The sequence below is a fragment of the Panthera uncia genome, chromosome D4 (assembly GCF_023721935.1).
Source record: "Panthera uncia isolate 11264 chromosome D4, Puncia_PCG_1.0, whole genome shotgun sequence".
Lineage (NCBI taxonomy): Eukaryota > Metazoa > Chordata > Mammalia > Carnivora > Felidae > Panthera > Panthera uncia.
In genome coordinates this window covers 43,831,839-43,843,936 of record NC_064807.1, presented here as the reverse complement: position 1 = coordinate 43,843,936, position 12,098 = coordinate 43,831,839, and the positions used below count along the sequence as shown (strand labels likewise).

Genomic DNA, 12,098 nt, shown 5'->3' with positions numbered 1-12,098 from the left:
CCTTTGGGCAGATACCTAGTAGTGCAATTGCTGGATCATAGGGTAGTTCTATTTTTACTTTTTTGAGGAACCTCCATACTGTTCTCCACCGTGGCTGCACCAGTTTGCATTCCCACCAACAGTGCACGAGGGTTCTCCTTTCTCGACATCCTTGCCAACTTGTTGTTTCCTGTGCTATTAATTTCAGCCATTCTGACAGGTGTGAGGTGATACCTCATTGTAGTTTTGATTTGCATTTCCCTGAAGATGAGTGGTGTTGACCATCTTTTCATGTGTCTACTGGCCATTTGTATGTCTATTCATGTCTTCTACCTATTTTTTAACTGAATTATTATTTTTTGGGGGGGTGTTGAGTTTTATAAGTTCTTCATAGATTTTGGACACTAACCCTTAATCACACATGTCATTTGCAAATATCTTCTCCCATTTCACAGTTTACCTTTTAGTTTTGTTGATCATTTCCTTTATAGTGACTATTACTTTCTTTTTTTAAATATTTTTATTAATGTTTATTTATTTATTTTTGAGAGACAGAGAGACAGTGAACAGGGGAGGGGGAGAGAGGGGGGTCAGGGAGAGAGAATCCCCAGCAGGCTCCACGCTGTCAGCACAGAGCCTGATGTGAGGCTCAAACCCCTAAACCATGAGATTGTGACCTGAGCTGAAATCAAGAGTCAGAGGCTTAACCAACTCAGCCACCCAAGCACCCCGAGTATTACTTTATGATAGTTATTCATATACGTGCTTTTCTCTTTTCTTCTTACGTAGACCCTATAGGTAGATTGACTGTTTTAGTGAAAAGCATAGCCCCTGCCCAACTGTCTTTTCAGTTCTGCTAGATATTTAAGGGACACAGGATTGATGTACAGATCATTGACTTTGAGTGAGTTAGAGGTGCAGCAGAACAAGCAAGCCTGGAGATGTAAATTCCGGTTGAAAATTTGGACATGTATTTGCCATTAGTTCCATTAGAAGGTGGAAGTAAGTAAGAAAGAGCTTTTCTTTTATCATATTGGTGTAGATTTTTACAAGGCCAGGATCTACTTCTGTGTCCTAGTCTTACTATTAATGGTAGAGGGTCACAAATGTGTTAAGTATGAATTTAAATTTTGTTCCTAAATAGAAAGGTTCTGTGTAGATCATATATACTGAGGTACTTATATCAGTGAAAAAATAAGCAGCACATGTAAAATAGAACAGGCAGTGGTGAACTCTTTCCTCGTGATTGCACGATAGTAATTGGCTAAAGACTTTTCAGTCCATTTGATGACTATTTGGTGACATGTTTGTTCTGTTGGATTTCTCTTTTCTTTGCTAGTGGATGGGAGACACTTCCTAATGAAATGACACTCCCATGAAATTTGGGCAGCAAAAAAAAAAATTGTTTTTTATCTCAAATTGAGAATTCTTTTCTTTCTTGTTTGGGTCTTGTGATTCTTGTTATTAAAAAGCCATTTAAGATTTAATATTATCTGGCCTCACCATGCGACACTGGGCTATTTTTTCTGCCTTGTCCTCGATCTTTGCCGTAGCTGGATGCTGTTCCCCAAATACAATTTCATCCCTCCTTGTCGTGCTTCACTCTAGTCGCTGGTCTCCCAAGTCCTTTCTCATTCTTCCCTTCCTAGTAATGCCCTGCTTATTCTTGAGGATCTAATTCAGGCGTTACTTCTCTATAGATTTCTGAATGATTCTTCTCCCACACCCCCAACAGAACCAACGGCCGCCTTCCTTTTGTGGTCATAGCACATCGTTGGTGGCTCTTGAAACAGCCATGACTCCTAGATACGTCGCAGTTCCTAAGAGTCGGGGCCATGTGCCGTCCTTCCTTGTGTCTCCTAGAACAGGCGTTCCGCGAACATTTGTCCAACCAAAATGTTTAGAAAGCCATGCTTCTCGTGATTAGGAGAGCAGCTGGCCTCGTTAAACCCCTTGATCACAGTGGCCCTCGTTCCCTGTGTTCCTCACACACCCTGTCCCCACCTGTTGCACTGTGCTGATTGGTGTCTAAGAAAATGCATTCGAGAGCGATCAAAGAAGGATCCTTGTATGTGGATGCAACGCGCGGGGGAGCCGGCTGGCGACCCCGCGTTGCTCCGGAGCTCTGAGTTGCGTTCTCTTGTCCCCTTTCTGCAGGACCCGAACAGGAGCATTCATACCAGCAGCAGCAGCAGCAGCAGCTGTAGCAGCAGCAGCAGCAGCAGCAGTAGCAGCAGCAGCAGCAGCTGTAGCAGCAGCAGCAGCAGCAGCAGCAGCAGCAGCAGCAGTAGCAGCAGCAGCAGCAGCACCAGTTTTTCAAAGCCTCACAAGTTAATGAAGGAGCACAAGGAAAAACCTTCTAAAGACTCCAGAGAACATAAAAGTGCCTTCAAAGAACCTTCCAGGGATCACAACAAATCTTCCAAAGAATCCTCTAAGAAACCCAAAGAAAATAAACCACTGAAAGAAGAAAAAATAGTTCCTAAGATGGCCTTCAAGGAACCGAAACCCATGTCAAAAGAGCCAAAACCAGACAGTAACTTACTCACAATCACCAGTGGGCAGCAAGACAAGAAGGCTCCTAGTAAAAGGCCCCCCATTGCAGATTCCGAAGAACTCTCAGCCAAAAAAAGGAAAAAGAGTAGCTCAGAGGCTTTATTTAAAAGTTTTTCTAGCGCGCCACCGCTGATACTCACTTGTTCTGCTGACAAAAAACAGATAAAAGATAAATCTCATGTCAAGATGGGAAAGGTCAAAATCGAAAGTGAGACCTCAGAGAAGAAGAAATCGACTCTGCCACCATTTGATGATATTGTGGATCCCAACGATTCCGACGTGGAGGAGAACATGTCCTCCAAATCTGACGTGAGTAGTCTTGTTGGTTTCCCTCCTTTCCCATGTTAGCCTTCAGATCTTATTTCAGATGGCTGTAGGATAAAGGATGAGGGAAGAAACTGACAGTCGAACCGTGAAATGGTAGCATGGATGGGCCTAGAGATGAATTTCCTTAACTAATGGAAAGAAGGAAATGAAATCATTAAAGAATCGGCAGACATTTGGCCTGTGATGGGAATTGTTAAAGGAAAGATACATTCCGTAGTGTAATAATGGGCTGTGTTGAATAGCAGCAGGAAAATTGAGATGCTCCTTGGCACTTAGTTACTGTGCTTTTCGACGATTGCTGATTTAGGAAAGTGAGAAGAATGCGATAAAACTTGAATATATGAGAAAATAAGTTTAAAAGACAAATTTAGAAAATATTGGGGTGCAGCTATAACGTTGATCTTTTTGATCAATGCTATGAAGTAATTTGTTTACAGAGATGAGAAGCTGGTATAGTATTTTTAAGAAGTTTTCTGGAGGCAAAATCGATATAACGATATACCGTATAGATTTAAAATGTATAATTTGGTAAAATTTGATACATATTTGTGCTTGTGAAAGCCGGTGGTGGTATTTTGAAAAAGAACCACTTAATTTTTTTTTTTTTTCTTCCTTTGGGGACATGGTCAGGGTATGTGATCTTTGTTTTTGCTGACGGGTGGGATTAACTTTTGTGGATGCCTAAAAGACCATCTGACCATTTCACATCCCTCCAAAATGTTACCTGATGTTGAGATTTAAACTTACAATTGCAGATTTCTCAGAGTTGGAAGGGGGTTTCACACTATTCTAACTTCTCGCCAGTGTAAGAAATCTTATGCTTCCAGTGACAGAACTATTAGTATTTGAAATAGTATTCCATTCCAGTTCTAGAGAATGAACGTTATTTACTTTGAAGTCAAATTCCCTTTTTTTTTTTTTTTAAAACAATCTTTAGCCCTTTTAAATTACTTATTAGTCCTGACCAGTCCAAATAATCTCCTTACTTTGGCTTGTCAGTATTTCTAGGCAATGGTCAAGGAAGATGTCTGGCTAAAAATTGCTGGCAATTTGAGACTATTTCTCTTTCTGTCCCACGGGTTCACCATACACATGTTCCTGATTCGAGTGCTGGCGGAGGTGGAGGGACTTCGTAGCAGATTCTGTCTTCTGCATTTGTGCTGGGTAGAAGGGCAGCCGGGGTGACAACGTGGAGTCACAACCGATCTCCTGTTGTCCAGAGACTACTTCCTTCCCCACAACCCTCCATAGCTAATCTTGAAATTGTAATAGAAGATCAAATTAGGAGCACAGTAGCATATAAAATACAAGAGATTGGGGTAATTTGTTCTAGTTTGGTAAATGTTTTATAGCAATAGTTTATTGAACCAATGAGAACTAATGGGTTTGTGCCAACACGTCAAGCATTTATTTTTCCTCTTGTGCTTTTTACTTAGGGTCCTCTTTTTTTTTTTTTTTTTTTTTTAAGTTTATTCATTTATTTTGAAAGACAGCACAAGCAGGGGAGGGGCAGAAAGAGAGGGAGAGTGAGAGAATCCCAAGCAGGCTCTGAGCTGCCAGTGCAGAGCCTAGACACAGGGCTTGAACCCATGAAACTGTGAGATCGTGACCTGAGCCAAAACCAAAAGTCCAGCACTCAACCGACTGAGCCACCCAGGTGGACTTAGGCTCCTCTTAATACAAAACTTGTTCTCAGTTAGGTGTTACTTGGAAAGTTTTTTTGTATGTTTGACTTCTATTTCAAATCACCCTAAGATGTCCATTGATCCTCTTGGGGTGTGATTAGTCTATCAAGATTGTCAGGTTTAGCCACTTAGTCTTTCCGTATTCTGACGTGTTGTGACTCTTCTCAAACGGAGGTTTTCCAGTTGTGGCTTAGGATTCAGTGGTGAGCCACGAAACCATTTTAGCATGTCGTCACCAGTGTTTACAAAAAATCAGAATACGTTGTAATCAGCATGGGTGAGTAATGGTTTGTAAAAATTCTATTTCATAGGCTGTGTGTGTTTCTTATAGTAGGTTATGGTCAGAAAGGCATCTTTCTTGAACGTTAGCTGATTAAACGACATTCCTAAAGCAAACCTCTTTCTACATGAAATTGTCCCAGATGATCATCGTCCTTAGATAACTCTGTGCATTTTTGTTTTTATTTGTCTCTTGCTCCCTCCCTTTTCTATATGATTTATAAGATATGACTTTTCTTTTCATAAACTTCATGTTCAACTTGGTGTATTAATCCTAAGCCGTAATTTTAAAAATCTTTTGGAGTAAAGAGTTAGAATCTTAATTCCTTACAGTAGGGAGCAAATTTTCACAACAATTCATGACATAGGAGAATCACATATCCAGTAATTGTTATAGGAGTTTTTGTAACGGGTTCTGCACATCATTATAGAGAAAGTCTCTAAAGGCTTTTGGATATTATTTGGGTATAAAACCCAACAGATACCCTTTCTTTATCAGTTTTCTGGTAGTAGTGCTTTTATTGTTGCTGTTGTTGGTTTGATTCTCTAAATGCAGGTGGTGGAGCCGAAGAAAATTGATGAAAGTCGTTCCAAATAAGCCATGACTCAAAAGACCTTTCTGTGAACAAAGAAGATAAGGGGAGGGTGGTGGAGGGAGGGAGGGGAAGGGAGGTGCTAAAGTTCCCTGTGTGCAGTAGTAGAGATCACCTTTGTCTGGCCTTCTTCCTACCTGGTGTTCCCACTGTGGGCAAGACAGAAGGAATGGGAGACAATTGTAAGGGAGAGCAGTGAGGAGCCCAGATTTTCCCTTGGCCAGTAACAGGTTTGATAGCTTGGGACAGGCCCAACTTCAGTGGGCATACTGTGATATCCTGGTGGTGAGTATGTCTGTATCCGAGTAAGTGTGGAGAGATGATCTGATCTCTCTAACATCCTTTCCAGCTTTATTATTTGAATATGAACCAGATTTGTGTTCATTTATGGCAGATAAGGTCGTGGGTAATTTTAGGCACAATGGGCAGAGATCATGGTCTTTGAAACAGAAGAAAGAGACAAAAAGAAATTGGAAGAGTATGAAGAATTAGGAAGGGCTGGGAAGAAAAGATTATTTACCTGGTAAGCTTGTAAACATCTTACCTGGGTACAGGTTAGTTACAGTAAAAGGAAGAACTTAAAAAAATTTTTTTAAATATTTTATTTATTTTTGAGAAAGAGGGAGACAGAGTGTGAGCAGGGGAACGGCAGGGAGAGAAGAGACACAGAATCTGAAGCAGGCTCCAGGCTCTGAGCTGTCAGCACAGAGCCCGATGTAGGGCTCAAACCCATGAACTGTGAGATCATGACCTGGGCCAAAGTCACATGCTTAACTGACTGAGCCACCAAGGCGGCCCTAAAAGGAAGAACTTTTTTTATGTTTTTATTTTTTTTATTTTTAATATATGAAATTTATTGTCAAATTGGTTAAGGAAGAACTTTTTAAAGAAGCTTTTCCATAACTAAGTTAGATTCAGGTTTTATATAAAAATAAAATCAGTGCTATTACTGATTACTGGAAGCTTACTTAGATTGTTGATTCATATGGTTCCTCTTGGTTAAGATTTTTATATACTTCGCGTAGAAAAGTAGAAGTACATCCATGCTTTGTATTCCTACAGGTCGTTTTTGAAGGATCACTTATTTGTTAATAAGTGGTTAGGCAGGCCAGGTAGGTAGGTAGTCAAGTAAGCAAATAATTAGGAGTTTGTAGTGTGGTGACAGACAGGCTGTGGTTTGAAGCCCAGCTCCTTAAGCAAATGTTTTAACCTTCTGTATTTTAGTTAATTCTCTTGTAAGGTGGAGATCGTGATAGTATTTACTATGTAAGATTATTGTGAAAATGGTAAAGCACCTATGAGCACATTAACCAAAAAATACTAGTTAACTATGATATGTATGATGTAGCTTCTGGCAACCTTTATAACATACAGCTTTGAAAGAGATTTTTTGATATTCAGAAATACTGTAGAACTCTAGTGTCCTTGTTCAAGAGTTGGGTTATATGTTTTAAAGGGGCAAAAATACTAGGTCATGTTGCTCTGAAATTTGTTTTGAGAAGGTATATGTCCTTGATATTGGTACGCATTTGTTACACGGTGACTGGAAAATTAGAGGACTTTAAATCAAAGCTTTAAATCAAAAGTTAAGCCAAAAAGTGTCCCAGGATCTTTGAGCTTTTTACTTCAAATAGGTAAAGGACAAGGACATACCTAGCACTGTATTAGGTAGGCTCTTGCTTGTTTGTTTTATTGCTGCTACTATTAAAGGAAGACGTCCTAAGAAATGACTTCTCTGTGGATTGTTATTAATGTTACAGAGTCATTTTTAAATACATTTTGCAATTCCTGAAATGTTTGTTCTTTTCTAAAGAAATTTAATATGGTCACATGAAAATCCATTGGTGATTTTTCCCGACAGAATTAAAGAGTTGCAGGGAGACAGAGGGAGTGGTTTATAGCGGGTGAGCATTTAGCAAATACAGGAAACATGGTAAAAGCGTGTTTTTGCTATATACATAAATGTTAGCATTAAGAATATTTTACTTTCAAGGACCTCCGTATTTCCCGTTAGAGTAAGGCTATTCTTGGTTTAGGAAATTATCACCTTGTGGTCATGATGGTCATTTATGGAAAGTAACCTTACTAGTGATTGACATGTGCTAGCAGCTAGAAGGGTGAAGGTCTGTATCCTTGTCAACTTAAAGTTTATAATTGTGGTTTACATGAACTTGTTTACAGTTTAATTGACAATTAAAAAGAGCCCAACTATCTATCACGCCTCCTGTATTTCCGTAGGTTTTGTGTTTCATTTAATTCAGCTTCCGAAGAGAAATCTATTGGGTTGATCATGTTTTGTGATATGGGGAAGTTTGGTATTCATAGCAGAGAAGAAGGGGGACAGAGTAAAATAAAACTGAAATAAGTGTTTGTAATCAGATGTGGTTTTGGTAGTAATTTCCTTATCATTGCCGTTGCTTTTGCCTTGTTCTGTAGAGATTTAATTGTGATTTAAAAGTGCAGACGTGAAAAGTTTTAACTGTCTTTCCTTGAAAATGGGCAGGGTGCATTTGGGGAAAATGTTACACACTTCAACCTGCCATGTGAGGAATGAGATTATAATCCTGTCCTTTGATACTTTGGTTTTACCAACGTTGTTTTCTTGGTTAAAATCTTCTTGAGGGAAAGAGATGAAATCTCTTCTAATAGTAGCGTTTTACCAGTGGTGGTTCAGATACAGGATAAAGAATTCAAACCACCTTAGCAGAAATTTCTTTTGAAAAGAAAAAAAGGAAGAAGGAAAAAGAAACTTCCCCTCTTCTGTTGTGCCTCATTTCCTCCCACCCCACCCTGTTCCTTGCCCTGCTTAAACTGTCTGGAGCTGGCAGTAAACGTCCTGTTGTTGAAGCATTGGCCTTAGGTTTTTATGTGATGGAAGGTTGTGGCAGTCAGAGAAGAAGGTCTTTATTGTGTTTTCAAAGTGGCTTTTTAATGACTTGTAATTCCAGCACATGCAAGAGCTGTAAAGTCTGTAAGCATAGTGAGTGAGCAGCTGGAGAGGCCATTCATTAAAGGGCAGCCCTGCCTCTGGGGGGGGGGGGGGGGCTCTTGTTCTGGACTCCTGTTCTCTGCATTTTATAACTGGAGGTAAACATACCTGAAGGGTTGCAATCCTTCCTCTGATAGATTCAGCTCAGTGTGGAACTTTGATTAAAACAATAGGAAGAAAGTTAACTTTGTTGAGTGCATGGAGATATTTCACCTGCCCTTGTTTTCAGCTGCTTTTTTGCTTGTTTTCTATGTCACATGTGAACGGGTAGAGGAGTGGGTATGGTCCAGTGAATCAGCTATTTCATTTACTCAGCCACATTCCTGACTTAGTCCAAAAAAGGATTTGGAGTAGTCAAAAGGGAGATTTTTACCTTAAAAGAGAGTTAGGGGCTTCTTCTCTTCCTTGTTTGGGTATCATACTAAGCCTAAATTGTTCCACAATTTTTAAACTAAATAATTTGTTAGAAGCCCTTAGGTAGCCGAGGGCCTTGAGCAGATAGGGGATTCTATCATTGCAGAGTTGTTGTTACCCATAACTGCCAAAACTCAGCATTTTTACTTGTATTGAATTGTACGTCTCAAAAATTCCATGAGCCTCCTTCAAGAGAGCTGCATTGCCTCTTCAGTGCACTATTGTTTCTCACTCTGGGGCCCATGATCTTTACCTAATTGTCTCATCTGTCATCTTTAGACACAAAATCAAAGATGTGATCCAACATGGTCTTTGCATGGCCAGCTTTACCATACCATTGGGATGCCTGTAGTTGAACATTCCTTGAGGGCTTTCTATGTGCTCATCCCCCGTCTAAGCACTTGACTTGTTTTAACTCATTTAATCCTGAAAACAACTTTAGGAAGTAGGTAGTATTATTATCCCCGTTTTATAGATGGGGAAACTGAGGGTGAAAGAGCTTTGGCCACAGTTGCCATGTGGTGGAGCCAGGATTTGATCCCACTTGGTAGGAGCTCACTCGAGGGGTTTCAGAGCGAAGCAGATCTTTTTTTCCCATGGATTCCTATTACATACGCAGAGATATGCTTCATGACATTGGCGTCAGTGCTGTGAAAGCCTTTGGTATAATGTTCTTGTTCCATTTATGAATCATGTTTCTTTGACCTACCTATTGATTTGGACTTTTACCAACAGTCTTCAGGAAGTGATAGCTTGTCCTTAGCGCTGGATTTGGCATACACAGGGAGGGAAGAGCTGTAAACCGTCCAGGGATCTCTGACTTCTTACACACGCTTGCTTCAAGTACAACAGACTCCCGTGGTTCTGGATTTCACATTATTATATGATCACTATTTCCCTGCCCCCAGAATTTTCCCACTTGCTTTTGCGAGGGATTTATGTTTAACAGAGCTGAGCTGCAATATCAAGCTTTCCCAGAAGGTGCCACCAAATAACAAATGGTGTCCTACAGTTCGAAGATCACTTCCCTTTGAATCTTGTAGTTGTGTTCGGTAATTTCATTTTCTAGTGTCTCTAAGTCCTTCAAAATGTAGGTTGTGCTTTCTTTGAATTAGGAGACAAGATAATACAACAGCATAGGTAGAGGATGGTTTTCTTTTGGAGTCTATGTAATTATTTAGAAAAGTCTGAGAAATTGTTCTCAGTGGGTAACGATTTATGACTGGAAACTTTCAAGGCAGTGTCAAGGTCCTCAAAGAAAAATCACCCGTAGGAGGCTACTTTAGGTCATAAAGGTGACGGCACAGTGAGATGTTCCCAGATAAAGTCAAAGATCCTTCTATTAGGAGAAAATGGAACAGCATTACTAAAGTGTTTGGAGACAACAAACTGCCTTTGAATTCTGAGGATACAGAGGATAGGGATGTGGGGGCGCTGGAATAGGGAGAAATATTCAGAATTGTTGACACAGAGAAAAGGAATTTCCTTGCTTTTCTTGGTCATGGGAGAAAATGTACGTATGGGGTCCTCAGATGTGATGTGATACTATTTATTTAACCATTTTTAAAAATGTTTTACTTATTTTTGAGAGAGTGCGAGTGGGGCAGGAGCAGAGTGAGAGGGAGACAGAGGATCCGAAGCAGGCTCCACGCTGACAGCAGCAAGCCCGTCACGGGGCTTGAACCCACAAACCATGAAATCATGACCCCAGCTGATGTCAAGAGTCCCAACGCTCAACTGACTGAGCTGCCCAGGCACCCCTGTATAACCATTTTTTTAATTCAAGTGTAATTAACATACCATGTTATATTGGTTTCAAGTGTACAACAGAGGGCTTCAACAATTCTGTACATCAGTCCTTATCGTGGTAAATTTACTCTTAACCCTCCTCGTGAATTTCACCCCATGAACCCCCCCCCCCCGCCTCCCCTCTGGCAACCACCAGTTTGTTCTCTGTATTTAAGAGCCCGCTTTTTTTGTTTCTGTTTTTTTCCTTGGTTCATTTGTTTCCTAAATTCCACATATGGGTGAAATCATACGGTATTTGTCTTTCTCTGACAGATTTATTTCACTTAGCATAATACCCTCTAGAGCCATCCATGTTGTTGCAAATGACAAGGTTTCATCCTTTTTTATGACTGATTAATATTCCACTCTGTACACACACCACATCTTCTTTAACCCTTTGTTGATGGAGCCTGGGCTGCTTCCGTATCGTGGCTATTTTAAATAATGCTACAGTAAACAGAGGGGTGCAGATAGCTTTTTTAGATTAGTGTTTTCATTTTCTTTGGGTAAATGTCCAGTAGCAGAGTTATTGGGTCATAGGGTAGTTTTGCTTTTAACTTTTTGAGGCACCTCCGTACTGTTTTCCACAGTGGCTGCACCAGTTTGCATTCGACCAACAGTGCACAAGCATTCCTTTTTCTCCACATCCTTGTTAACACTTGTTTCTTACGCTTTTGATATTAGCCATTCTTGCAGGAGTGGGGTGATATTGCATTGCGGTTGTGATTTGCATTGTTTGGATGGTTAGTGATGTTGAGCATCTTTTCATGTGTCTGTTGGTGATCTGGATGTCGTCTTTGGAGAAATGACTATTCAGGTCCTCTGCCAATTTTTTAATTGGACTATTTGGGGTCTTTTGGTGTTGGGTTGTGTAAGTTCTTTACATGTTTTAGATATTAAGTCCTTATTGGATATATCATTTACAAATATCTTCTGTCATTCGGTAGGTTGCCTTTTTGTTTCGTTGATGGTTTCTTTCCCTGTGTAGAAGCTTTTTATTTTGCTGTAGCCTCAATAGTTTAATATTGCTTTTGTTTCTCTTGCCAGAGGAAACGTATCTAGAAAAATGTTTCTGCCGCTGATGTCAAAGAAACTACTGCCCATGTTTCCTTCTAGAAATTTTATGGTTTTAGGTCTCACATTTAGATCCTTAATCCATGTTGAGTTTATTTTTGTGTATGGTATAAGAAAAGGGCCCAGTTTTATTCTTCTGCATTTAGCTATTCAGTTTTCCCAACACCATTTCCCATTGCATATTCTTGCCTCCTTTGTCATAGATTAATTGACCATAGAAGTGTGGGTTTATTTCTGGGTTTTCTGTTCTGTTCCATTGATCTATGTATCTATTTTGGTGCTGGTACCATACTCTTTTGATTACTTCAGCTTGGTAGTATATCTTGAAAGGTAGGAATGTGGTACCTCCAGTTTTTTGTTTGTTTGTTTGTTTGTTTTCAAGATTGTTTTGGCTATTTTGTCTTTTGTAGTTCT

The 12,098-nt window shown here is 39.9% G+C and overlaps 1 protein-coding gene across 2 annotated transcripts in view; it reads left to right on the top strand.

Moving 5' to 3' along the window:
- The window catches only part of MLLT3 (MLLT3 super elongation complex subunit), a 286,493-nt gene that overhangs the window by 206,706 nt on the left and 67,689 nt on the right, over positions 1–12,098 (top strand). For both annotated transcript variants that reach the window (XM_049635187.1, XM_049635181.1), the window contains exon 5: positions 2,137–2,844. In XM_049635187.1, coding sequence (XP_049491144.1) covers positions 2,137–2,844 — 708 coding nt within the window. The remainder of the gene's footprint in view (positions 1–2,136; positions 2,845–12,098) is intronic.